This window comes from Centruroides vittatus, unplaced genomic scaffold (assembly GCF_030686945.1).
Source record: "Centruroides vittatus isolate TY-2023 unplaced genomic scaffold, ASM3068694v2 contig_634, whole genome shotgun sequence".
Lineage (NCBI taxonomy): Eukaryota > Metazoa > Arthropoda > Arachnida > Scorpiones > Buthidae > Centruroides > Centruroides vittatus.
The window spans coordinates 720,957-748,001 of NW_027122389.1; the positions used below are offsets into that span (position 1 = coordinate 720,957).

The 27,045-nt window shown below is 41.3% G+C and overlaps 5 protein-coding genes and 3 long non-coding RNA genes across 9 annotated transcripts; 4 read left to right on the forward strand and 4 right to left on the reverse strand.

Moving 5' to 3' along the window:
- Positions 1 to 2,433: 2,433 nt before the first annotated feature.
- On the forward strand, positions 2,434 to 3,033 carry LOC136979766 (uncharacterized). Its single transcript, XR_010881441.1, has 3 exons — positions 2,434 to 2,593; positions 2,668 to 2,857; positions 2,928 to 3,033. It is a non-coding gene; the product is annotated as an uncharacterized lncRNA (long non-coding RNA).
- A 3,500-nt stretch (positions 3,034 to 6,533) lies between these two features.
- LOC136979730 (uncharacterized) lies at positions 6,534 to 7,096 on the forward strand. The gene is made up of 3 exons (XR_010881436.1): positions 6,534 to 6,687; positions 6,758 to 6,906; positions 6,977 to 7,096. It is a non-coding gene; the product is annotated as an uncharacterized lncRNA (long non-coding RNA).
- Positions 7,097 to 8,317: 1,221 nt separating this feature from the next.
- LOC136979731 (glycine-rich protein-like) lies at positions 8,318 to 9,255 on the forward strand. Its single transcript, XM_067275753.1, has 3 exons — positions 8,318 to 8,672; positions 8,745 to 9,075; positions 9,147 to 9,255. The coding sequence occupies exons 1-2, from the start codon at positions 8,661 to 8,663 to the stop codon at positions 9,063 to 9,065; spliced, it is 333 nt and encodes a 110-aa protein (XP_067131854.1). The 5' UTR covers positions 8,318 to 8,660; the 3' UTR covers positions 9,066 to 9,075; positions 9,147 to 9,255.
- Positions 9,256 to 10,079: 824 nt separating this feature from the next.
- LOC136979732 (glycine-rich protein-like) lies at positions 10,080 to 10,709 on the reverse strand. Its single transcript, XM_067275754.1, has 3 exons — positions 10,664 to 10,709; positions 10,260 to 10,588; positions 10,080 to 10,178 (listed from the first exon to the last, which is right to left on the reverse strand). The coding sequence occupies exons 1-2, from the start codon at positions 10,673 to 10,675 to the stop codon at positions 10,265 to 10,267; spliced, it is 336 nt and encodes a 111-aa protein (XP_067131855.1). The 5' UTR covers positions 10,676 to 10,709; the 3' UTR covers positions 10,080 to 10,178; positions 10,260 to 10,264.
- Positions 10,710 to 12,256: 1,547 nt separating this feature from the next.
- LOC136979734 (prismalin-14-like) lies at positions 12,257 to 12,947 on the reverse strand. The gene is made up of 3 exons (XM_067275755.1): positions 12,743 to 12,947; positions 12,419 to 12,679; positions 12,257 to 12,349 (listed from the first exon to the last, which is right to left on the reverse strand). Exons 1-2 carry the CDS (start codon positions 12,755 to 12,757, stop codon positions 12,422 to 12,424), a joined length of 273 nt encoding a protein of 90 aa, XP_067131856.1. The 5' UTR covers positions 12,758 to 12,947; the 3' UTR covers positions 12,257 to 12,349; positions 12,419 to 12,421.
- Positions 12,948 to 14,468: 1,521 nt separating this feature from the next.
- Positions 14,469 to 15,122, reverse strand: LOC136979740 (glycine-rich protein-like). Its single transcript, XM_067275761.1, has 2 exons — positions 14,994 to 15,122; positions 14,469 to 14,918 (listed from the first exon to the last, which is right to left on the reverse strand). The coding sequence occupies exons 1-2, from the start codon at positions 15,003 to 15,005 to the stop codon at positions 14,469 to 14,471; spliced, it is 462 nt and encodes a 153-aa protein (XP_067131862.1). The 5' UTR covers positions 15,006 to 15,122.
- Positions 15,123 to 16,792: 1,670 nt separating this feature from the next.
- Positions 16,793 to 17,646, reverse strand: LOC136979735 (glycine-rich protein-like). Of its 2 annotated transcripts, XM_067275756.1 has the most exons (3): positions 17,348 to 17,646; positions 16,922 to 17,255; positions 16,793 to 16,848 (listed from the first exon to the last, which is right to left on the reverse strand). In XM_067275756.1, exons 1-2 carry the CDS (start codon positions 17,357 to 17,359, stop codon positions 16,923 to 16,925), a joined length of 345 nt encoding a protein of 114 aa, XP_067131857.1. In that variant the 5' UTR covers positions 17,360 to 17,646; the 3' UTR covers positions 16,793 to 16,848; position 16,922. The 2 variants fall into 2 exon arrangements, with proteins under 2 accessions (XP_067131857.1, XP_067131858.1); XM_067275757.1 differs by lacking the exon at positions 16,793 to 16,848 and having other exon boundaries at positions 16,901 to 17,255.
- A 727-nt stretch (positions 17,647 to 18,373) lies between these two features.
- LOC136979736 (uncharacterized) lies at positions 18,374 to 22,285 on the forward strand. Its single transcript, XR_010881438.1, has 2 exons — positions 18,374 to 18,682; positions 22,022 to 22,285. It is a non-coding gene; the product is annotated as an uncharacterized lncRNA (long non-coding RNA).
- The last annotated feature ends 4,760 nt before the right edge of the window (positions 22,286 to 27,045 follow it).

A 27,045-nucleotide genomic window follows, 5' to 3' on the forward strand; every position in this document is an offset into this window, starting at 1 on the left:
ACATTCTTTTCTAATGCACAAACGTTCGTGCAAATTTTCAGAAATTTTCGACTAAAGGCACGGGAGTTATTAAGCCCCTCAAAATGGGTGAAGAAAATAGTGCCTCACACGCACACTAACACCCATACATACCGACAAAAAACCACAAACTTTTTTGCATTTCTCGACGTTTCAAGGTCCTCCGGAGTCCAAAAATATAAAAGTCTCGAGGGGGTAATTTTTTGTCCGATTGCCATACTTTCCGTGTTACATAACAGCCGGGAAAATAGAAGAGAATCGCAAATGTTTAATCCTTTACAAAATCCTCAGAAAATCGTCTTCATTAACTCTATTAAACTTAAGATGATGCGGGCGTGATAAAGGGATACAACGTTAGAAATCAATTTTCTTTTCACGTAGTCGCTCTCGTATTCGCATTCTGTATATAATTTGCCGTGTTTTCGTCAGTGACGTCATTTTTACTCCTTGCCAATTCGCGGGAGGTGTCTTCGTGACCGTAAGATAAAATAACTAGAAGACGACGTAGAGATATCGCCACGAGTTTTGTCGTCAAAATTAAAACCCTTGGGTAACGACGCAATTCTACGGTATTTTTTTTCCGTATTATAAAATTCGAAAGGGAACGTGCGAAAAAACGGTGGAGATTTTAGTATCTTCGGGTTGAAAACCGGCTCGTGCGACGAGCACAGACGTCTTCCGGAAACGTAAACTTCCCGGAAGTGGCACAAATATCGAGGGGTACACTACTTTTTCCGTAAAAACTCTCGCAATATTCGAAAGATGTTGTTTAGGGGTTTGAACGTAGAACCGAATATATCCACCTTTTGATTTAAGGGTCGTCGGGTTATTAAATTCGAAGGTTTTAGTAAAATTCCGGCTTTCGACGGAGTGACCTCGAATTCTCGCGCCGACACACCTTGTCGAAACACGTATACTCTTCGCGAACGAATGCCCGACACACGTCACAAAGAACAGGTGGATTCCTAGTCGCTTCGTTTATATTACGACACAGAAAAAAATCTTTTTTGCTTTCTATGCTACAGTAGATAATTAAAGGCATCGATGGTTTCTGTCTTATTTTTCCATCGGGATCATTCTAAATTGGAAAAATGGGTACTTCCAGCCGCTTAAAGAGCTGGTGGGGGATGTAATTATTGTATGGCGTAAAATAAATATTCAGTGATACAATGTAACCTTAAAGCAACCGTCAAAAGGAGGATAATAGCGAGGTGTGGCCGGGAAATTAGACGTTCGAGGACGATTAATTCTCTGTCCCCGTTTAATAAAGGAAAGAATATTTTAAAAATTCCCTTCACCTCTTTAATAATTGTCGATCTAGTCGATTGCCGACAACTCCAAAGATTTCCGAAGCCGAGAGACCAGAGATATTCTTATATCTAAATTTAACACACTCCATCCAACCGGTGAATCGCGAACCCTATTAACTGGTAATTAGCCCGATCTCCGATGCGCGGGTTGGGAAGCTCGAAACTACAGCGTGTAAAACGTATCTTAAAACGAGAATCTTGCAAATGATCTCGAAATTTCGATTATAAATTTAAGCATCCAGTCGGCTTTATTTTTTCTTTTTTAATAATTGCGGTAGATGTAAATTTAGACGGAAATATATTAAAATAATTGCGAAACGTAAACTGGCAAATTCCCAAATAATCGAACGAGCGGGAAATTAAATAATAAAGAATAAACAAAGGAATATTCGAAACCACAGCCGATATTGAAAAGTATTAATTAATAGATAAAAACACAAGAGCATTTGTTAATAAACACCGGGCTACATAAATTATCTAGTGCTTAATTAATTAAGTAATAATTCTTTGCGCTTCTGGTCTTCGGGACGATTTATTTTTGAAGAATTTCCAGTATATTTTTAATACTTTTGGCACGTTTTGCATTCAAATTCTCTCGTAAAATATGGAAAAATTAAATTTATTAGTATAATTCGCGCGTGTTTCCAGCTCCAAAATTTCAATAATTTTTGGTCCCAAACGAGCTTTCTGTTAATTTTATTTATTTTTATTTTTAAATTCGAAAGAGGAATTTTCGTGGAGTCACAAAGGAAAGGGGGATTTGAATTCTGGTGTTAAGGAAATTCCCTGAAAGTTGTGGGAAAAACATTTATTGCCAGTTATTTTCGAATGGCGCTTTGTTTCTCTTTTCTCCGATAATTAAATTAAGGGAGGGAGTTCTATTTTTCATCTTTGGAAGGAACAACTATGGTTTATTAAACGAGCAAAATGTTTAGCTCGAAAAAGTACAAAATAAAAAACAAAAGCTCGACGCCGACTCGTTTTCTATTATATTCCGACCAAGGGGGAAAGTATCGAAGATCGCCTTATTTTTGACGGCCGACGTAACAATGGGCAATTGGGCCACACCCAGTAGACCTTCGCCACCGAACGTTCCTACCCGAAATTCTGGTGGCGTGCCAGGCGGGGATGAGGCGGGAAGGACATCTTCGGTGGATCCTCCTCCTCCTCCCTTCCTATATAAACTGCGGGGATCGAACCTTCGTCAATCAGCTCGAAATCTCCCGAGTATCAACAACACCACTTCGTCAAACATGCAGACTTTGGTGAGTATCCCGCTTCCTCCTTTCTTTCTCCGTTTCTTCTACTAATTAATTTTTAACCTTCTCGGTTTTTGCAGATCTTCGTCTTGTTGTTGGCCCTTCTGGCCGTCACCTTAGCCGTGCCCTACTACGGCTACTATGGCAACTACTACAATGCCTATCCCTACTCTGGCTACTATGGTTCTGCCTACTACAACCCCTACTACTCTGGTTTGCTGTGGAAGTAAATTTCGAGTCCGTTGATTCCTCCGACCGGTGGGTATCTCCGTCCCTCTTCTCCCTCCGCTCCCAATTCCATTTTCAATAATATTTCTCTCCTTTCCGTTTCAGGCGAAAGAAGATGAACTCGGATCCCGCAGCCCACTTTCCTTTCCGACGTAACACTCCGATTCTTCTGTAAATTCTTCTCTTTATTTCAATAAATACTTTTTCCGTATTGAAAACACTCGACTTTCTTTTTTCTCGAAACGGTCGCCAGTCGTGTTTCGGGCGTTACACGCGTAAATTCGCTTGCGGATGCGGTAGAAAATGGCGAAAACTGTAAGGCCGAAAGCTCGAAAATGATATTCGAACGTATTGTCGCGTTATACCAGACTTTTCTACACATTCCCTACGCGGTAGGGTCGATTTTAATTACAATTTTTTCGGTTATTTGTCGCCATAAACGAACATTTCCGTTCAAAAATCGAAAAAATTACCATCGCAATTCAGTTTCTCTTTTAACTTGCGACCACGAGATTCGATTTTCGGCCAGCCAGCACCTGGATAAAATGATTCGCGAATTATAAATGACGTCACAGATTCTACGTCATAATTAAATACGTTTGTATTTTTTCCACCGCCGACGACGTCGCTGCCGCGTGATTACTCTACTCGAAACTGGAAGGGATGGGAGGAAAAGGCGTATTACAGGTGGGAAGAAAGGTTAAAAGTAAAAAATGAAGTTTACGAAAGAGAAAACGAAGTGGAAGAGGAGAAAGAAGAGGAAAAACGGGTCACGCCCACCCGAATCTTCTCTCGGGGCGTGCCGGTCTGGCCAAGGTCTACCTCTTTCCAATATTCTTTAGTAACGGAGGGTAAATGGAAATTCCCGGCAATGGAAAATATTGTAGTTCTACTTCCGGTTTTCCTCTACGAAAATGGTCCGAAACACCTTCTTTAAATATTTTTATTGTCGGACAAAAGGGAACGCTTTCGATACTTTGTGGAAAGTCGCCATCTTGTTTTAAATGGCGAATTTTTCCGGTGTCGTTTCGAATCAAAACACGACGATCCAAAGCATTATTGTAAGAATATTCATAATTTTTAATTTCGTTCTCTTATAATAAAGTGCAAAGAATAAAAAAATATATATTTTTAAAGAACCGAAACTTAATTCAAAATGGCGATCCCGTTCAATCAAATACAATTACAGTAGGTGGTCGGTTAACGAACACTTTCGCCAACGATTTTTATGTTGGGATAACGAACACCTCGCGGAACAAACGCAAGAAGAAACGGCGTAAAATAACGAATACCGATCGGTCTTCCCTCGTCTTCGGGCAACAATTCGAAACTTTTCGGGGCGCGAGAGACGTGACATCCACGCTCAACCCGGTAGCCTATATACCGACCGGATAGCATTCCTCCGAACTTTGAAACTCTCCCTGGAAATTCCAGCCTTTTATTTTTCTGACAGAAACAATTCTTTTATAGTATTCGCGAGACCGTCGGGCGCACACTGGTTAAGTTTCGCGTCGGTTTTTATTTTCGAAAGGTGAGAGTATAATAGCAAAGGTAGAGAGTGGGCAGAAGGTGTCCGATGTTGCCGGGCAGTATGGCTCGAACAAATGTACAGTAGGGCGCAGTTCAATCTTATCTAAGAAAGATACAGTATAATTGAGAAGACTCGAGCAGCTAAAAGAGTAACAAAATCACATCTGAGAAATAAAGAACATCGAAGAGCTCATAATAAAACCTTAAATGGATGTGACAACAGAAGAAGGCCGAAAAACTCGATCGGATACGTTCTTTTCTGAAAAAGAGGATTAATGCCGATATCTGCTATTAAAGTTCTTTTGAAGAAGTGCGAGGATGTCAGAACGACGGTCTTAGAATGGCATCCAAACCGGGTCGAGGTTGATAGGCTTGGGGATCTCTACAATGCAATTAATTACTTCTGAAAATTCCCGAAGAGAGAAAAGCAAGCGACGTTAGACAGATTGTTGAACCCCGACTAATAAAAATACAAGACTGTGTATATAGGCCTATGTATTTTTATTATTACACATAAATAAATACATGTATACCTCGAGTTACGTCGTTTGTCAAAAAAATTACATGGAAAAATAAAAATCGAGTTTAAGTCAGTTTATTCGACTTTAAATCCGTCCGCCACAAACATTGAAGTCGTAATATCACTAGAGAAGCGTTGAAAGCGCATAAAATCATATTAAAATATGTACATTTACAGTAAATGTTAATATAGCCTATTCATCGTAAATCCTAGGGAACGAACCATGAAAACATCGACGTAAGACGTAAGACGAGGTATACTATACAGGTATACCTCGACGTAAGACGAGGTATACCTGTATAGTAGTAAGAAAGTATAGGCTATATTTTTATTTTGGGGGTCTCCGGAACGAATTAATCAATTCCCATAAAAACCTATGGTAAATCGATAATCGGTTAACGAACAATTCGGATAGCGAACAAAGTCTTGGAACGGATTATGTTCGTTAACCGATCGCCCATTGTATTTCCTTTGTTTCTTTATACCTAAGCCTTAGTTGTTGCCAATACTAAACTTTAGAATTAATTATATTATTCGACTTATCAAATAAAATTTAAATTGTATATTAAATAAATACATCTAAAATAATATTTTCCGATAAAATTGCCAGGACCGTAATCGACGTCGCTTATCCGTAAATGACGTAATAATGTTTCGTATCGCGTGGTCCGAGTAACCGACATTCTTTAATCGAGTGCATTCCGTTACGTATCAAATAGCGCACGGACGAACTTACGTGGGTTCTGACGTAATAATTATACGTCCGTGTTAATTAAAATTTATTTTGACAAATTAACGAACGTTTTATAATCAAATTTCTTAGAAATTTGAAAGTACGCAGCCGCGTCCTGGGTCCGAGCCGGTCCTGATCACAAACTGAACTAAAAAGTTTACGTCGAGTGAACGTGTTTCTAATTCGGAATTAACGTCGGAATCACTAATATAAACTATTGATTCCCAACGGGTGTTGGCCTTACACGGGTGTGCGTAAAGCCGTCGTCGGATTAGAAAATTAAACGACCAATTTAAGAAATTTGTAAAAAGACAATAACAGAATGTGTTGTCGAGTATATTTTGAAAGTTTGTAGTGGCCAAGCTACGGTACGGAAGATATCGACTCGTTGGGCCGTCTTGTAATATTTAATAATAGAGGGTGCGGCAACCTTCGAGCGATGCGCCCGGAGTCCGAGAAGATTGCCAACGGCTGTCTTATTCGCAGGAAAAACGAGAATTTAGGCCATAATCCTCTTGTCTCGTAACGAACTTCCATATCGAAATTTTGAATTTCTCTTATTGTTTCGCCATACGTACATCGCTGGTGTTAATACATACCAAAATATAAAATTTACGCTTACGTCCGTCGGTTCTTTTGTAAGAAATACGAATTTCGTGCTTTCGTGCGCGCAGATTTTAAGAAAATATTTTCGGAAACTGGCGATTTTAAATTTCGCCCACCCGAAAATTATTTGGGATTAAATTCCGATTTAGAGTGGGTTGCGGTCGCGAGAATTTCTCGCCCGCCCGTTCTTACCACCGCCAGAAAAAGGGCGGCGTCGCACAGAAGCTCGAGCCGGGATCTTCCCCTACCGGATAATCGAGTTTTCGGCTGGTTCATCGAAAGTATCCGGCCACGTTTCGAGGTCGAGACGTCGCGTGCCTAGCGTATTCCGGCCCGGACGGAGAGAGACCTTAGCCCTGCCCTTTGTCCGTTCGTGAGCTGAATAACAACACCACTTCCGCTTCCGACTCTTCCACTATATAAAAAGAGCGAGCGGCCGGGACCGACCATCGATCCGACCAATCGTTCAACATGAAGCTGCTGGTAAGTGCCTGTCTATTGTTCGTCGACTCCCGTTCGCGGTCGCCGTTCTAAAGTCTCCTTTCCTCCTCAGTTCTTCTTCGCTTTCTTAGTCCTGTTGGCAGTCGCCTCGGCCGTCTTGCCATACTACGGCTACGGTTATCTGCCCGTGGCTCGTTACACCTACTCCTCCTACTACGGACACCCATACGCCTACGGCTACTACGGTTTCCTGCGATAGAGGTAAGTCCTCCTCTTCTCTAATTGCCGCTCCCCATCCCGTCTCTCATCCGTAATCTTTGTGTTCTTCCAGGATTACCCACGCCTTCGTCTCGACGCAGATACCGATCTCGGGATGCCATCTTCGCTCTTCTGTGACTCTCGTGTAGTCTCTTCTTTCTTTATAAATAAATTTTAGCAGTTTTCTTCAAAAGTAGTGTGGTGTTTTCTCCTCTCGAGCCTCTAACGTTTAACTTTAAACGGTTTCTTTAGGGCGCAGCCACCAGTTTACACGGTAATTTAATGGCGCAACTTTTGCGGTATTCGGTTCTCGCGTGTATAATCCTAATTAAACAACACGAGAAAATGCTCAGTCGTAACAAAAACATTCATTTTAGAGTGTTTTCTTACGACTTACGATGGAAAACACGCCCTTTATTCCTTCTCGCCGGTTTGGCGCGGGATGATGCATTTTGTTCGTTTAATTTACGAAAGAAAGAACCATCGGAAGCGGGTCACGGCGGTTAACTCTAGCAAAGTATTAATTATATTTTTATTTTATTTTACGCTATTATTTTCATACGTCTTTACTTGTTTGGTTTTCTTTCTCGGAAACATTTTCTACATATATATTTTTTCCTAGAAGAACGTGGTTGCCTTTCTCTACCGTATCGCTTTCTCCATGCCCCGAGCGATGCGAGAAATTTCAGTGGAAAAACCCGACGCGAAAAGATCGAATTCGAACAAATAAATCTAGAAAAATTGGGAATGCATCGAGAAAATAACGGAATAAAGTGAAACGGAAGCATTCTATTCGAATATAATTAAAGATATTAACTACGTTAAAATTATTTATTTGTGAAACTTGTGGCTTCAAACCTCGATTCTTCCTTTTCTTTCGGTCTCTTCTCTATATTTTAACATTTCTAAGTTTGTTCCCTCGTGTTTACGTAACACGCGACAGTTCTAATTTGCATATATTTTCGTCACGTTACTCGCGACATTTCCGTCGGGAAAACTGAAATTTTGTTCAATTGCATATAAAACCCTTCTAACATATTCGTTTACAACAGAAAACTTAATAAAATATCGGATAATTCGTCTGCGTTATCTGAAACGAAAACGGTTCGCCGGAAGCCACTTCTGTCGCACGCGCCACTTCCGGTCGACTCGAAAATTTCTATCGGCTGGGAAAAAGAGTACGCAGATCCTACGTTGGCATCTCTTCCTATCGTCCACGTTACAATTTTCTTCCGGCGTACGCATTTATTTATCACCCATCGCCGTAAATTACGCACCCCGCGTCATATTTATGGATTTTTTTAACGCGCCGATTAAGAAACTATTTCTTTTCCTGTCACGTGCGACGTCGATGCTCATTTCCACCTCATCTTTCGCCGGACGTACTGAAATGGGGGTTGTACAAATCGTCGTGTTTCGCGTAAAGGTGCGAACCCCTTCGTTAATTCCCGCAAAATACGGGTCTAAACAGTGGTCCGACTGCGGGGGTTGTTTTTTTCCTGGGCCCTCACGGTCCGGTGAACAAAAGCGTTTGTGCAGTCGGAGCCACGCACCGAACTCGAATCACCCTCCGGTCTCCGGTCCGTAAGGTACGACCTTCACGGACCGTTCGGTTCGTCGAACGGACACCTGGGCCGAAATGACGTTTTCGGGAGTGATTCAGCGTTTAACGAGCCCGCAAAGGTCACCGAAATAGTATAAATGACCGCTGCCCTTTCTGGTCGGCATCAGTCGCACTCGCTCACTAACTCCTCGACATGAAGACTTTCGTAAGTGGTCCCGCATCCGCCGTCGCCCGCCGTCCGTCGAGCCGCCGGAATTTACACCCTTTCTCTTTTCAGGTTACCCTCTGCGTTTTGTTGGCCGCCTGCACCTTGGCTCTGGCCGGATTTCACGGTCATCACGTGGGAGTGGCCGTTAAGGGTCACGACGCCGGCGTCACCCACTTCTTCGACAACCAGAAAGCGCACCACGGTTTCGGATACGGAGGATTCGGAGGTTACGGCGGTTACGGTGGTTACGGAGGATACGGAGGATACGGAGGATACGGAGGATACGGAGGATTAGGAGGATACGGAGGTTATGGATTCGGAGGTTACGGAGGTTATCCCGGCTTCGGTTTCGGTCACGGATTCGGTTACGGAAAAGGATTCTTCCACTAAGAAGTGCGAAGTAAGTAGACTGGTGATTGGCTAGTGTGTAAAAGGGAGTGTCGGAAGCTAAAAGGGAGCGTTTTCTTTCAGAACCTCCGCCGGAAGCGTCGGAATCCCCGAGGATGATCGACCCAGACGCAAGTTCCTTGGATATTAATCTGTATATTTTCTTGTATTAATAAATATTTTTTTTATTAAACTGGCACGGTTTCTTTTTCAAGATGGCGCCGGTTGTTTTCGCTTATCTAGAAACGTCTCTCGACCTTCGGGTTACGTTTTAATATCGCACTATTTGCGGCTCGGTGACGATTTCGGTGAGTGTTTCGTAAACCGTTTTTATCGTTCCTTTATTTCGATATAACGTAAAAATTCGCAATTAGTCTGGATTTTCGGTAGATACGGGAAGAGGAAATGCTTCCGTTTTTGTATTAAGCTTTCTCCAATCGTAATTCTCTCTACGGATTTTATACGCTTACGTGATCTTTCGGTGTTTTGCCAAAATCCTGATAGAAGCGTTATTGCGATTGGTTAGAGCGAAAAGCGCCAGAGATAACAATCCGTTACTAGAAATTACGGGGGTATAATCTCTATAAACTTAGTGTACTCTCGATCTTCCAACAATACTTTTCGAATGCGTCGCCGTAAGTTAGGCCGTCTCAAATTAGAGGGCAAGGTTTTAAATCCGACTAACAGTATAGTGTTAACGGAAAAATAATAGTTCACCACCGCAACTTTATAATTGTAACAATTAAGTAACATTTTGCGAGAGATCTCGTTTCGGCGATTCTTCCGATCTCTACCCTCCCAACAGACAATTTTTTCAAATCGTCCATCCCTTTGCAGGAGACGAGGGTTATAAAAAACTGAGTTAGAGCGGTTTCGGTAAGGAATTTTTCTACTTATTTAACAATTTATTGGGCGTATCGTTAAATCGAGAAAAACGCGAAATATCTTTTCTTTCTCCGATTTAGCGCCGGCGATTCGGTCTCGAACGACTTTAATTAACGACAGAGACGTAGATAATTGCTTGTTTAAGAGTTTATTGGAAAGAAGTATATGTACAGCAGTGGAGAGGTCCCAGCTTCTCGCACTCGTTTAAAGCTTCGGATTCGTCTCGTCTTTCTGAAAAATCATCAAAAAATAAACGTCACACCTCCGTCTCCCAGGTACTGGCTTTGCCAGCATAAAATGGAAACTACTCACCACGCTTAGTGGAATTTTCCCAGACCGTATCCGTGTCCGAGACCGAGACCGTAGCCTCCGTATCCCAGACCCAATCCGTAGCCTCCGTATCCCAATCCGTAGGCTCCGTGTCCGAGTCCGTAGGCTCCGTATCCCAGTCCGTAGCCTCCGTATCCGAGTCCGTAGGCGCCGTAGGCACCGTAGGCTCCGAGTCCTCCGTAGGGTGCGGCTCTCTGGTTGTCCAGGCTGACGGTGACTGCGGCATCTCTGCCTCCGAATCCCAGGCCGTAGCCTCCCAAATATCCGGCCATGCCGACGGCGCACAAAGTGGCCAAGACCAAGAGGGACAACTGCAAATACAAGAGAAGTTAGACATCGGCGGGCCGAGTGGCAACTCGCGGGTCTGTCGGAGCCTCCATACTTACCAGAGTGTTCATGATTTCGTGTAGTTTTTGGTGGGCGACGAGTCGAACGTGCCGATCGGACGGCGGGGTCCTTCTTAAATAGTCAAATCGTCGGGTGTAGACCCGTCGACCTCGAGTCGGTAATTCACCCCAAGGTCGCCTTCCAACGGTAGATCGCGCCGAAAATTGGGTTAAGGTGAACTATGATCCGGTGAACGCCCCACCCGTGTCGGTCGCCGTCGATCGCTCCCCTCCGCCCCTCCGTGGCTATTTTCGTATACGCCGAATTCTGACTTTCCTCTAAAATATTCTACTTATATTACGGCGGAACACCAAACACTAACAGGAATCACTTTATTAACTACATTTAATTAGTCGACGATCTAAATACTCGGTTCTATGTCGGTCCTCGTCTCTTCTTCTTCCTCGAAATTCGCCATTTTTCTTTCGTTTATGCTAATTACTTTGCGAGCGTGGCTACGCAAAGTTCTCGCTTTATGGGATAAAGCCGAAACTTTACATTTAGTAAGAAAAGTGAAGTTGTTGTTTCTAATCTACTGCCCCGTGCAATCGCTTCTTAATGTACTGTTTAGTTGCCTTATATAAATATATAGCCTACGTATAAGAGTGTTAGTATAGGAAATACTTAATAATTAATGGGGTGGCTATTTTACGCCAGGCGTTTGCGTACGGCCACTACTGTAACATTTTATTACGATTGATCGATAGGGCTTCGTAATTAACATTATATTCTTGACAAACCATCCTAGACGAGGAACATTAGGATGTCCGACAAGTTCCATTTCTACTTCGATATCGAGTTTAAGTAATAACACAATCTTTTTTATAATTTCGTTAAATTATATTTAAAAAATACCTCCACGTTAAAATTGTGTGCAGCGCCATTTGTTACGAGATGTTATTAAAAATAAAATTTATTTCCTCGATTATTATAAACGGGCCAAAAAAGTAGTATAAATGACAATTTTCGTTAAGTCTTCTTCCACTCGATATACGACACGTGACCTCCCGTGTCCTGTACTCTAAAATTTAATAGCGTTACCGTGCCGGTGCCAAATTTCGTTTCTTAAGCTTTACCCCGCTCTGAAGTATTAAACGAAATATACACAGACACACGATCACCCACACGTATTCACGGCATTTTATACCTTTTATTACTTTTATTTTGGTTCGGAGAGTCTCGACACGTCTATATTTGCAAAAACCCGGAGGGTCGAATTTGACACAATTACAATACTTTCCGCGTTATGTTATAACGGCTGGGAAATGAAATGTCACCGGACAGTAGTAAAACCGTTAGACAAACGAAGCGTGACTTTAGAGGGTAACAACGGGCTAATGAAAAAAACGAAATGCAATTCTTCCGGGAAAAAGGACAAATACGACCTCCCTGGCGCTTATTGTTTTTATCATTAATACCGAGGTCGGTTTTCGACTGGTTCTCCCGTCGACGGATGATCGATCACCTGTTAATTAATTAATTAACGTCGATCGATCGCCGAGAATTATTTTAAGCGATCGCAATTAAAATGTATTTTCCACGCTTCGCGTGACTTCCCGTTACCGTTTCGAAGGACAAATATTTCGAGACTATTTCCAACGTTAAAATCCTTTATTTCTCTATTTTTACAGTGTCCGAAGCTGAAACATCCACGCACCGGCGGAATCTTCCTCCCTTTCTTCGATCTGTACGAATACAATAGAGATGCTGAGCGCAAAATTGTATTATTCTACGATAATGAAGATTTCTTTTACCTTTTATTTGTAATATCCGTATTGATTGGCGTATCCCGAACCGTACGAGTAGGGTCCGTACAGGAAGTCGTAGGGATTGTAACCGTAGTAACCGTAGTAACCGTAGTAAGGGTAGTAGTAACTGCGATCGTGATGGCCGTAATGGTCGTATCCGTAGTGATGATAGTCGTGACGATCTTGATAGTAAGTGACTGACGAATCGTCGTAAGGATAATAGAAACTGCAACTGGCCAGGGCGAACAAGGACAGCAACACCAACCACTAAAAACCAAAGGATTAGTAGATTCGGTAGGAAAACCTGCGAGATTCCAACTAGCTTCTTACCTTAGTTCCTTCCATGTTTTCGATCTCCGGATACGATCGGCAGGTTCCTTCCTCCCTATTTATAGGGTGCCGGGGTCGGGTGCCATGCGGATAAGTTTTGGTTCGTCGCCGGACCGAATCGTAAAAAGGACAAATTCGTAAACGTTGTTATTGTCGGAGGGAGACGTTACGCAATTCCGGCGTTAATCGACCTTGCGTAACCCCGGTTACGTAAACGACCGTCGAAGGTTAAGGAGGATCGAATTCGGGAAGTCCGCGCGCTTTGCTCTATTCCGGTTGCGGGAAGCTCCGAATTTTCCACTTCCGATTCTTGTAGAAGTGGAAAATCGTCTATCGCGGAAAAATCCAAAGAACGGAGTCTTCGGTTTATACACCGTAACGAAATATACTCTCCGAATTATAACACGTTACGCCGCATTGTCTTAATCGTCCGTGCGCTTTACGACACATTACATTGCGAACAGACACGCGGACGGAAAAAGGAACGGCTGGTCTTTATTTATAAACGCCAGAGCAAAGTGGTATTATAATTTTTGTACGAAATTTATATTTTGTATAGGATATACAACATATACGGGTGGTATTTTCACCATTTTGTTGGAAGGTTTAACCTCGAAGTTATCAAATCCCGGGAACAATAGAAACGACTAAAGTTTCGAGTTTGTCGAAACAATCGCTTTGGTTCCGACTATTATTTCGTCAACAATACTCGAGTGTCGTTTCCAATGGACTATTGTTATTTCGGTAAGCGACTCGGGGGTCCCTTCGAGGTCGGACCTGCCCAAATATCCGCTTTATATTTACACTTTCCGCTCCTTCGTCGATACTCGAAGAGACATTACACGCGCGAGCTCGGCACCCGTTCCAATCCGAAGGACGAAGACGTCCTTTAGGTCCCGCCGGTCGTCTATCTGTAATTCAATTCTCATTCTTCTAAATTTATTAAACGTGACGGCACCCCGTAGACGTTAAATTCGTGACGAAGGGTCGTTCGTCGGCCTACTTAATTCCATTCCGGAGTCTCGAGGAAGTGGAGAGAAAGTGTTATTTTTGAAACGTTCCTATCTTTCGGGTCGATTGCCCAATTAATTACCCGGGAAGGTCTATATTTATTAAGTAAGTAACGAGAAAAATTACGGCCCGCAACGGGTCCTGTAGTCACAGACATCCGTAAAAGCGGTTACGGTAAACGTGTATTAAGCTTTTTGTACCGTTTATTCGAAGTTATATGGTTATAAATATCGAATTAATTATATTCTCGCAAACTCTGGCAAACTTTGTATCACGCTCGATAAATTTATTGTATATTTTAACAGTGGCCAGGAGAAATACGAAACAAGTTAATTTGTCGATAACACTGCCCTATTGTTCTACGCGTCACGGATATTACGGCGAAAGTAAAAGTCAAACACCCCTTTCCTCGACTGGTTGCCTCCCCGTAAAACGGTAGAAAGACGAAGAAATAATCGATCGATCGGGCAATTAATCGATCGTCTTTAACGTAAATAAAATCGGTGGGTTAGAATAACCTTGGAATGTTAATTAGGTTAGAAGGCGTGACCTTCGAACTTTCCAACCGTGGGAACCGACTGGGTTTCGCGAAACGTATTCCGAAGAAAATACCACTCCAACGAATTTGTTTAAGGAAATTTGTTTTTATTTTAATAAGTGCTATATAATAATCTATATACACTCGTTTCTCTTCTTCTCGCTCACGCGTCAAGCGTCACGTCCCATCGTTCGTTCCGGGGGAGATTCTCGTCACTGAAAAAGTATAGAAAAAATCGTCAGTCACAGTCGAAACAGTAACAAGGAGATAGGTAGAGAGAGCCATACTCACAATTAGGGTATTTAGTGGAATTTTCCAAGACCGTGATCCGTGTCCGAGACCGAGACCGTAGCCTCCGTATCCCAGACCCAATCCGTAGCCTCCGTATCCCAATCCGTAGGCTCCGTGTCCGAGTCCGTAGGCTCCGTATCCCAGTCCGTAGCCTCCGTATCCGAGTCCGTAGGCGCCGTAGGCACCGTAGGCTCCGAGTCCTCCGTAGGGTGCGGCTCTCTGGTTGTCCAGGCTGACGGTGACTGCGGCATCTCTGCCTCCGAATCCCAGGCCGTAGCCTCCCAAATATCCGGCCATGCCGACGGCGCACAAAGTGGCCAAGACCAAGAGGGACAACTGCAAACACAGGAGAAGTTAGACATCGGCGGGCCGAGTGGCAACTCGCGGGTCTGTCGGAGCCTCCATACTTACCAGAGTGTTCATGGTGTTATCGTCGATTGTCGAAAAAGAACCGATATTGTTCCCCCGTCAGTCGGAGGCTTTTATAGGGGAGTCGACCTCCGATTCTCATATTGTACCGAGGTCGACCGGACCGGATAATTTCGGAACGGCGATCGGACCGATCTAGGTCAGCCCAAACCGCATTCCGCACCGAACGGTATGAGGGTGAGGCCCTCCGCCCCTTCGATCCACGCGCCGACCTCGAACGCCTCCGGTTAGCGCTTTCTCTCCGTTCGACCTTCCGAATTTACTTCGCTTCCGCCCGTCATTTTTCTAAATATTCGAATTTCCGCTCGATCTCCTACCGAGTATAATGCGCGCCCTATTGCATTAATTATGCGCCAAGTCAGTACTTCGCGACACCTGCCAATTGTGCTCGTTATACTAAAACGCACCCTCGAACCATTTAAGCCGTTATTCTTTATCGTCGTTACACTAACGAGAATGTCGTTTGGGTTTAAGGCCTATTTTAAGTCAGCCGAATTTTATTTTATAATTTCTTTGTAAATAATTACAGTATTTATAAATATTCTGTAAGCTTTCGGCTCCCTAAGAAAGTTAAAATATAATCGATGTGTTAACTGGCGAACGCGTTTAGTGTAGGCTGACGAGTGTCTTCCGCCCTTTGTCTTTCAATATTTTACACCACTAAGTAACGAGTCTGTGTGATTTACGGACGGCTTTTGTGTTAATGATATACATTGGCCGGTGATTTGGTTCTTTCGATCGTCGTTCTCTTTTTTAGAGGATTTTAGTGGGACGAGATTTTCCTCCGTCTTCATCTCTGGAGGATCGGGTGGTAACGATCCGATGGCGTATATTCTACGATCCGGCGACGGAAGCCATCGATTTCGATTGGTCCAGTCTTCCGCCACGTCATTGTTACGTTCCCGTTACGTTCGTTATCGTTGTAACCAACAATATTCTTTGTAACCGATTCTTTCCAATACACGTAACTGCCCGGACGAGGCTTTCGGATGGGCGAATTTAACGATAATTTTCGAATTTGTTATATATTTATTATTGGAAATACGTTAATGTGTACGGTTATATCCATAAAATTATACAGTTTTTGATAGAAACCTGTAGTTTATTTGTATAACGTCTCGTTTCCACTTAAATGGCTGGCCAACCACGAACTTCGTTCTCGCATCTACTTTCTAAGTAATTTCTAGCTTCGTGTCAGAAGGCGAACGAATTAAAGCGAATTTCTCCTTTATTTAATTTAATTGACTTTAAAAAAAGTCAATTAAATTAAATTAAATTAAAATATTAAAAAATATTTTAAGTTTTAATCCGAAACAATTTGTATTTCTTCCACCTAAAAACATTTTTCGTTTAGCCCCGTACACACGTATACGTGGCAGGTACACCCGAACTCCCGCTCTTGTCTCGTGGATGAAAAAAATTGGCTGTTCTGTCATCCTTACGTTCGGATATACCGGACGGGTGCACCTGTTCGGGTATGTCTGCCGAGTGTACGGATACTGTACGGGTGTATCCGGCTTTAGTCTTGCATCATCGTAGGAAAGACGGGCATAAGTTACCTCGCGACGCACGAGCCGTTACTTCTTCTCAAATTTTAATTTCAAATTTATGCATCGACTTCGGTTTATTTTACAAATTACGCCGTTAATCAGAGTCACAAGTTGGCTACTTGTCCGTTTAATACGAGATATTGGTAAGAGAATCGAACGATAGACGCGATTTAAGAGTTTGGTGTAATTACTGAAGATAAAAAAAAAACAAAGAAATCGCAATATATAGTTTTTAGTTTTATTAATACGAACACTATGTACAGCGGGTTGACTGTTATCTCGTGGTTCTGAAAGATAAAAGAAAAGTCCGTGAGTATCTCTTCGGGTGGCTTCCCCTGTAACGAAAGATTCGATACTCACGTTAATGTAACTTTGCCACTCCCGGACCGAGATGACCCAGGCCCAATCCGTGAACGCCCAGTCCCAAAACTCCGTGTCCCAGGCCCAAACCGTGAAGTCCCAAGCCTAAACCGTGGACTCCCAGGCCCAAAGCTCCGTGGCCCAGGCCTACTCCGTAAATTCCGTGTCCGATTCCCAGTCCCAGTCCGTAGGGTCCGATCACACCTCCGTAGGGGGCGGCTCTCTGATTGTCCAGACTGACGGTGACGGCGGCATCTCTACCTGCCAGTCCCACTCCTCCCAACAATCCGGCGGTGCTCAGGGCGCACAGGGCGGCCATAACCAAGACGGACAGCTGAAAAGGGAGAGGAACGGTCAGACCGACGAAACGAACAAACACTTAACTTACCATAAAAGACGTGGAAAAGCTCTCTTTGCTCCACTCACCGTGAATTTCATGATGACTGTTCTGCTGACGAACGAATGATAGAGGGACCCGGGATCCTACCATTTTATACTCTTGCCATCGCCTTGAAATTTGTTTTGGTTATGGATGGAAGGTGCCTTACCAGTTTTCAAGGAATTCCTACCCCCTCCGATTCCAAAATTAGAATTACTCCGAGAACATTAATCAAAAATTGACATCCGGAGAAGACGAGAAAGCGCAAAAGGGGCATCCAAACGAATGTCTTCTTTGGGTTGCACTTTTTAATAGCAATTAAGGAAAGCAAACGAAAGAATAATTAAACTGTCGTAAACATATTTACGATAAAGAGATTTCTTTTTTATCTTTTGATCTACGTGAGAGACAGACGGCGGGTGTGTCCGGCAGACGCATTCCGCCTCGAACCAGAATCAATAATTAGAATTCGAAGGTTTTCCGTGAGAATTATGCAAATTATTATGGAAATCCGCATCATTCGTCATCTATTTGAAATTGCAGGGTCGGGCTGAGGATGACAATCGATTTTCTGCTCGTTATTACCATCTTCGCATTGGCGGCTTCTTTTTAACAAGCGTAATAATGTTATAAATCGTCAAAAAGAAGAATTTCATAAATTCTATTAAGTATAATCGCTGGTTTTTAATGTTTAAGAGGTGATACAAAGATTTACGAACACCCGAAAGCGCAGAAATCGCGCTTCTTACGATACTCGGATACGACGACCTCGAAGCCATCTTCCGAGAGATTTCATTCAAAATTATACGCAGAAATGACTATAATTAAGCGAGAAAAAATGGGACAAATATAGTAAAATCCCGCATATAATATCCAGACGAAATAACATTTTTTATAGTTGTTACGTGAGAAAAATGCGACAATGTTTATCGAATTCCGCAACGCGATAGTAACATTGCATCAGCTAAACGAATCCAGTTTTTTCGATGGCGTAACGGAGACTCGATATTGCGTCATCCCGTATATAAAGCCATCTTCGGCAAACGGGTGTCATCAGTTTCTATTTGGTAACACGTGTCGAACGATGCGCTATTATTAACGGATTTATTTTCTGATTCATTTTCGTGCCGGGAGGAATCTGTAGTGTGATTTGGTTACGATGGAATTCCAGAGATCATCGGCTCGTTTCGATCACCCCGATTTAATTTACGTGGATCTAACGTTAAATACGACGTTCGGTCCGACTATTGTGAGATTTCTCGCGTGTAGTGTAGCAATGGACGGGTTCCATCGAGCCTGACAACAAAGAGGATGCAAAAGAAGGAACAGAAGAGATAAATTCCTAGTTTTGCTCGATAGGTCCGAAGCTGCTCGCAGGAAAAGTAAGTGGCAGTACTGTATGATTTTTTCGTGTAGTTTATACGGATAAAACCATTCTAAGCGAAGAACGTTTTCCCGCAGGGAACATTTTCTAGCCACGGTGCTTTTATAAAAAAGTAAAAGTGTTGTATTATTATTATAATAAGCTACAAGTAAAAATGAACTATTGTAATTAAGGCCGTAGACAGCGCCGATCCCCGTGGGTGGGTAACAAAATCGCGTTAGTCACCGAGTAACTCGAGAAGGGAGTGAAAAATTTTGTCACTTTTGTTTTGCGTTTTCGCACCGTAACGCGGGAAACTATTCTAAAAGGCTCTCATTCACTATCGAAGATAGGTAAAAACCGCCGCGCGAAGTGTACAGTCGGTCACACCGAACGGAAAAATCAAATTGTTTTTCTCTTATTTATTAATTAAAATCCCCGCGGAAACGTTTTTCGTTATTTTTTAAACTCGGATTTAATCGCGGTCGAGTCGCAACCCCTTTAAATCTACTTCCCCGTCCGAACGGGAAGCCGTAAACGAAGCCGACATTGGGCGAGGTGGGTAAGAAAGTGTAGGATATACAAAGAAATATTTTCCCAAACTGCGGGCGAATAGGCGGGACCGGAGTTGGGCCTAGGAATTGCTTAGATCGATCGAATAATTGAGATATATATAAATAAAATTTAAAATTTAGTAGCGAACCAATCCCGATCAAATTATTGTGTAGGATCCCGTAGAAAATGTAGGTCATCCCGGATCAATCTTTCCTTCCGGAACGTCTTAAATAAATGAATTTAGAGCCAAACCATTGCCGGATCGAATCGGGCTACTATTAATAATTAAATGCCGTGGTAATTTGGCTTAGATGCGCCATCTCTAGTACAAATTAAACGAATTTAATTTTAATCATTAAAATTAAGACAAGACGGCGACTTAATCGCCCATCTTTAGTCCAAATTACTTTATATATTTAATTAGCTAACCCAGGGACATCCTGGATTTGGCCGCGGTTTTAACACGATTTAGTCCACCTCTTCCCGTAATACGTTTTTAATCCGAGTTTTCCTAAAATAACCAAACTTTCAAGTCGCTTTATATTTTATCTTATAATCGAGATGGGTTGATAATAATAATAACGATAATAATAAGCGCAGAGTCCGAACGGTTAGGAGTGGAAAGTTGAAATTTGGTACGCGGTTAGGGTACGCTTCGACAATGCGCACTGAGAAGGAAATTTTAAAAATCCCCCCCCGCCGGGACAGGGACAGGGTGAAGGATTCGCCCGAAGAACTCGGCTCGTACTGTACTATTTTACGTGCGTTATTATTATTTTTTTTTTTTTTTGCGTTTTTGCGGGAAATCGAACATATTTTTAGACCCATCTAAAAATTCTACGAATAATCTCGGAAGAGGGGAGACCTAATTCTTGCATCCGGCGAAAACGAGTAAGATCGGCCACGTAACTATAAAGGTTATCTTACTTAAGGGTTTCTCGCACCCGGTGCCCAATCTAACACATTTTAAAAAGTCTTTATTCCTCTACTGTACGCAATTTAGAGAATTTTTAAAATGCGTTAGATCGGGCACCGGGTGCGAGAAACCCTTACGTAAGATAACCTTCGTAATTATAAATGAAATAATATGATATTATAGGGTTAGAAGTACGAAACAATCTAATCATTTTAATCTTTGCCGTTGTTATTTTTTGCCCGAGCAATCCGCTAGTTTTATTATAATTCCATCTTATAATCTTAAGAGTTGGAGCGTTCCGTTTTAGTTAAACATTATCGTATTCTTTACAGAAAAATCATTCATTTATAGGTGTCTATCTAATAGTGAAACTAACAGCAATTATAAATTACTAATTCGTAATTATTACCAGAAAATACCACGGCAAAACTAGTTCCGGCTATTGGCGCTGTTTTCCGTGGTGGCGTAATTTAGACCTAATGGCTCGAGGTCTAGACGCTTACGCGAGTGTTAAAACAAGTGGTGCCATCTGGTAGAAGATTAGGTACCGACTTACACAAACCGCGGGCCCGTTTGAAAAGAGTTCCTGGCAAGTTTCGAAAATATGACGCTAGAGGTCGGGTTTACATTCCGTGTGTTTTCGTTAGCGTTTACGCGAACGAATAGTCTGAAAATCTGTTAATTAATTATTAATTTGGAAGATGGTGTATTGTTGCGTGCTTTTTTGCACGTTACGATCCGGGAAAACTAATATAAATAAGATTTCGTTCGATCGGTTTCCTAAAAATTACGAGACGAAAAGAAAATGGGTGGTTTCTATATCGAGGCTTGGCGAGTAAAAAAAAAATTACGTTTAGGGCATTTGTGTATACGTTTATATACGTACAAAGTACATAAAAGTAACTTCTGCCTTTTTTAATATAAAACCAAATTCGGTATACGTTAATATCGAAACGATACAGCCAGATTCTTATTAGGCTATAATATAGATAATTAATAATTAAGATACTAAAAAATTTGCCCGGAGATAGGCAGTTAAATCGTTAGAAATAAATTTAATGTAGAATGTATTATAGAAGAGATTGGCTGGGAGGGGGACCCGAACCGGCAATGTCCGCTCGTCTTCCAGACGCATTACCGGTTATGCCATCCGGAGCTCCATCCGGGAGGCATAAATGCCATATCGTAGCCATTAAAAATTTGGTTGTATCATTTGATTGTACAGCTTATTAACTAATTTTGTCCAAACACAAGAAAATACTTCGTCGCTTTGTAAACTTAGTTGTTATATCTTCGTACGGATTAAATTTCACGCGGCTTATAGAAAAGTTTATATTATACGAAAGTGTAAATGGATAAGTCGAAATTAAATGAGAAAACACAGATTATACGGAAAAAATACACAATTTTAACCACGCCGATCAGCGAGTCTCGACCGGCGTGTGGCGAACTACTCCTAGAACAGGGATGGCGAACCTTTTCGAGTTCGCGTGCCATATTGTAAGCAAACTTAGCCGTAAAGATGTTAATGCGTGCCAAAGTATTAGACTTCGAATAATGATATTTAAAAAAATTAAACGAATACGCTTTAATTCGAATAAATGTAAAAAATCTGATTGAAAAAGACAAAAATCATACGATAGATTACGTGCCAGATGATTTCTCTTACGTGCCACTTTGGGCACGCGTGCCGTACGCTCGCCACCCCTGTCCTAGAAGGTGCCACAAAATTTCAAAAAATAATTAAAAATTAGGCTACTAATTATTTTTCTATTTTGAGTATTTCGGATAATATTATAGCCGTTTAATATTACAGAATTTTTTAGCACGTTAAATGATTTTGGATTTGAAGATAATTCAGTGGTTTCTAAAAGAATGTATTTACAGTTTGTTGGAGAAATTAGATCGACTCCGAGAGGAAATAAAAAAGGAAAGGCGAGGAGAAAGAGAATGTTGTTAGTGAATTTTTGAAATTAAAATTCAAACATTTAAGATAATGTATGCTTAAAATATTCGTGTTATCATTAACATTCACTCGAGAAGAACCATTCGCGTATGCCGAATATACTGTATTGTTATTTGTTGTATTTGTATTTTTCAAAACAGTTTTAATACTACTAATAAATATTAGTGTAATTCAAACATTTTTAATGGTTTTTGTTATTTGTTTAAATTAAAATAATAGAAATTAATAAAATTCAAAATTTCAAAAAAAATATCAACAATTTTACTTTCCTGTTATACATAACAGAAGGAAAGTATGGCGATCTGTCAAAAATTGAACCCCAGGATTTTTACATTTTTGGACCCGAGGGCCTTCTTCGAGAAATGCAAAAAAAAAAAAAAAAAAAAAAATTGGGTGTTTTTCCTGTATATATGGAAGTGACACGTTAGTGGGGGCACAATTTTGCTTATCCGCTTTGAAGCTTAATACCACTGTGTCTTTTGGCAAAGATTTCCGAAAGTTTGCGTATTAATTTTGGCGGTTAAAGATCGAGGGGTGAGGAGAGAGAGGGGGTCGGGTGTCGTATCTCCAATGCGGTCAAACTTAACTAATATAGATTTTACTCGTTATTAGCATTTACAATGTATTTTTTTTTAAAAAAAGTAAAACTGTCTCTGCATTCGAAATTAACCCTTCTGCCATTTTATAATAATAATAATAATTTAAAAACACTTTTCGTATAATTAAAATATTGTAACGGATAGCGCCACCCGCAGTTTAATTGTTTTGCCGGAAAACTTACGCGACTCGTTGCTGGATTTTTAGTTTCGAGATCCGTTTTTGTGAAAAAATTTCTAATGTTTTTATTATTGTAGGATTGCCCCTTATTATAAATAAAGTAAAGAAAATAATTGATGAAAATGCGGAACTGTTCGTAAACATTTGGGTTTGTACCAGACTAAACCTAGTAAAGGGTAACTTAAAAATAGAATTTGAGGAATCGTTTAGAATTGTTGTATGGACGACTGCGCATCAATTACGCAATTTTTTGCATCGTCGATTAGTATATAACAAACGGTATATTTACACAAATCTTGGACGTCGAAAAATCTTCAGTTTAGTAGACGAATGAATTTATGTCTGTGTTTTATTTATTTATATTTTTTGGTAATTTTTTAAACTTTGCTTTGCGGGCACCGAGAGGGCCTTTTTTTACCAAGCCCATTATGGGTTGGGCCAGGCCCACAATGGGGCGGCCGGGTGGTGAGGGACGGGGGCATCCGGACGGACCACCACCCGAAAAATTCCCGGTGCTTTCTCGATTCCGGGTCCTACCCAGAGCGGTAAGCTGCCACCTCGATCTCTCGGCCATCCGGCCTCTTCTTGAGTAATTCGTGGGTGGTGCAAAGGTATTTTCCGCCTGTAGAGAATAAATTGCCTTTCCAACAAAAGAGCGACGCGCTTCCACGAATCATTGTTTGGAGTCTGGGTACGTCTGCGCTCGATATACGACTTTCGTTAGTGGATTTTTTAAAAATGAGGCCATTTGTACCAAAATCGTTAGAAATTAAGAAAAAACTGAGAGTTTAAGAATGCACTGCGGAAATTCCTAGTGTGTATGCAATTCGGAATCGGTAAAGGATGAAGAAGTTTGGGAATGACTTTTTGGGTTACTTTTCCGGCCACTATAAAATATAACGAAGTAAGACAATATCTGAATCTGGAGATTCGGAATTGACTTTTTAATTTATTCGCGTGTGGAATAAATGTCGAAGTCATCACTCGCTTTGCGGCAACGCGACACGTGGGCGATCTGCAAAGGGAGTGTCTCTCGGCTCTTATTTGGGCTTTACAAACACGAAGAAAACCCGGAAAACTCCACGTGGTCGGCCCGTTGGCTAAGTACCAGCGTTTTATCCACTCGGCCACCGGTGGGCACCTCGACATAAAAGAAAGGCTCGTAAATAGACAGCGGTCCGATCCCATTCTTTCGTTTATGATAAATTCACCATTAACCACTTGATTTCTTTTACCAGTTTTTGCATGCAAGTAAATACATATTACCGAATACAGAAATAATTTAAATAAACATCGTTTCTTTCTCAAGTCCAAGAAGGGCCGTAATTTGGAATATTCCTTTCTCCGACGTTTTCGGAACAGCAAAATTGCCTATTAATTATACTTTCGTTGGTTAATGTTACCTTAGGATCCAAAATGGCGGCCGGGGAAATTTTTCCCTACTTCGGAGACTGCAACGGGGAAAATAATTTTCCCTAGAGTCGCGACGTCGACGACGTGGGATTTTTTCCCCGTTCGGTTTCTACCCTGCGTTCGACGTTGCCGAGTATCCTGTAACCTCGAAACAGAGACGGTAGTGTGTAAATTTGCGACGGTAGAAAGAGCCTTTTCGTGACGTCGTGCGAGAGTAAAATTGGCGGGAAATTAGTAGGGGTGTTACGAACGAATATGCAAATGCATGATCTGCGACGTGATTTCTGTTCATTTCTGAGCAATTTTATGCAAATAGACTAGTTTCCTGTTGGAATCGTTTATTGCTGTGTTGCGACGAATTGCGTATTGGATTAATTGCTGTGTTTTTTTTCGTAACGATATTTCATTTGCACACAAATTGCTATCGGTAAATATTTATTATTATTAATTCCTCCAGTATTAGTAAGTATTGTTATTTCTTTTATTACAATTTAATCCTGAAAGTTAGAGAACCAAGTAATCAGAAATTAAGGAAAGACCGTGTTTGTTCCTCTCCTTACCTCCCCGCATTTAGTTTATTGCCAATTGTTCGATAATGACTAGTTTTGCCGATTTGAGTTGCAACGACGAATTTTGGTCGAGATGCACTTCCCGTGATTTCTACAAGTTAATGGAAGACGACTTTTCGGAGCTAGGTTTGCCTCCCCGTATCGATAACGCATCGAATTTTGCTGTAAAATTAAGCATACAGCCGACCGAGTCCGTTTGCATTCATTGCGATGAAGATAAGAAATGCTTCATATGTCAGGTGAACGACAGATCAGAAAACACTGCGAATTGGATCGTTTGTAAATACGTGAATTCCGGCAGTACGATAATAACGGACGAATAGAAAGGATATATGCACATTGACGACATAAAAGGAGTAGCGGTCGAACATAGAACAGTCAACCATTCGAAAAATTTCGTCGACCCCGAAAGAGATCATACTTAGAATATCGAACAATCGAAAAGTGAGTAAAAAACTCCTCTTTTTGTTGTTTTTTATTGTTTATTTCGGTTAAAAAATCCGCGGAGTCTGCATAAAAATTCAAGATGGCGGCCGGAACCGCGGCCATCTTGAATGCAGGGGAAAATTTTTTCCCCGTCGCAGTCTCCGAAGTAGGCCGGATGGCCGAGCGGTCAAGGTTGCAGCCTACCGCTCTGGGGGACCCGGGATCGAATCCGAACGGGTCGAATAATCCCCAGGAATTTTTCGGGGGTGGTCCGTTCGGATATGTCGGGCCCCGTTCCTCACCACCCGGTCGCCCCATTGTGGGCCTGGCCGAACCCATAATGGGCCTACTAAAAGAGGCCCTCTTAGTGCCCACAGGGCGGAAAGAGCTAAAAAAAAAAGTCTCCGAAGTAGGGAAAAATTTCCCCGGCCGCCATTTTGGATTCTAGGGTAACATTAACCCTTTCGTTAAATTAACTGTATTTAAAAGAGCTGTTTTCGTTGTGCCACCCGTTTTATTATTATAATTATTACAAAGTTAATTAATTTTATGTTTAAACCATCAAAAAACTTGGCACTGCGTGAAGAACACACTGAAGATTCTGTAATTAGATAAAATAAGCATGTACTGTACAATGGTTATAGATATATCCAGCGATAACACAGGAAATCGTGTCGAATGGTTACGCGTGTGAATAGTTTTGAGAATATACGTATACAAAAGGTATTCAGGTATCTGCGCAAAGTCTTTGCCACCATCGCTGCTGTTAAACAGCGAGAGAGTGAATTATTTACATTTACTGCCGCTACATCCACCACAGCAATTCAGATACAAAAACATACAAAACAGATGCTGCTTGGAAAATGAGATTTTGTAAAATATTATTTGACAGGTGTAAATTTAGATGAAGATATTGCTATAAAAGTCGAAAGAGGTATTGATATTATACTAAGTTTAATTAACAAGATCACCGGGCACCTGATCTTGCAAAGATACTTCTGATGTATTAGAATAAGTCGATACAGCATGAATATGTTTGCAAATCGTACAGTTAATATGATAATTGGGGCAACTGCAACTGTAACTATGGATACATATTATACTTTACACATCCGAGATGGCAGTTTTCTGCTGGACAGTTGTCATCTGTTTCTTTGCAAACATTGTATTTTACACTTCCCTCTTGTGTTGGAATATGCCACATCGAATAGTTGACCCGAACTATACTATCTTTATCTATATTTTCATTTTAATACGATTATTTTCAATCTGTTTTAAGCGATAAGGTGATTTACTCTTAATTGTCTTATTTGGTCTGTCAAATAGTTTATCCCCGGTGAATCTCATTAGTGCGTAAATTACCCTATCTACCCTTTCCTTTCTTTCCTTGGAGATAAATGTGCTTATGAATTTTATGAAAAGATTCAACATACATATTACAATTTGTCCCCAAACCTTTCCTGTAGCAATATGCCCAGTGGTAAAACTCTGTTTGCATAATGACACGAACAGTAATTTCCAAAATCTTGTTTAATATCATTAGTTAACAGATCATTAAGCACACTATCTAAAAGGGATTGAAATTCTCCCTCGTTTCGTTCTTCCAATAGCATGCATCTTAGTTTCTTGCGTACCTTTTACTTTTTGGAGTTATCTCCAGTTCCATAAATACTTTTGACTCAATAGAACAACATTATCACAGATCATCTCGAAAAAGTGGGGGAAAATCGCTGTATCTACTCTGTTAGACAAAAGATAGG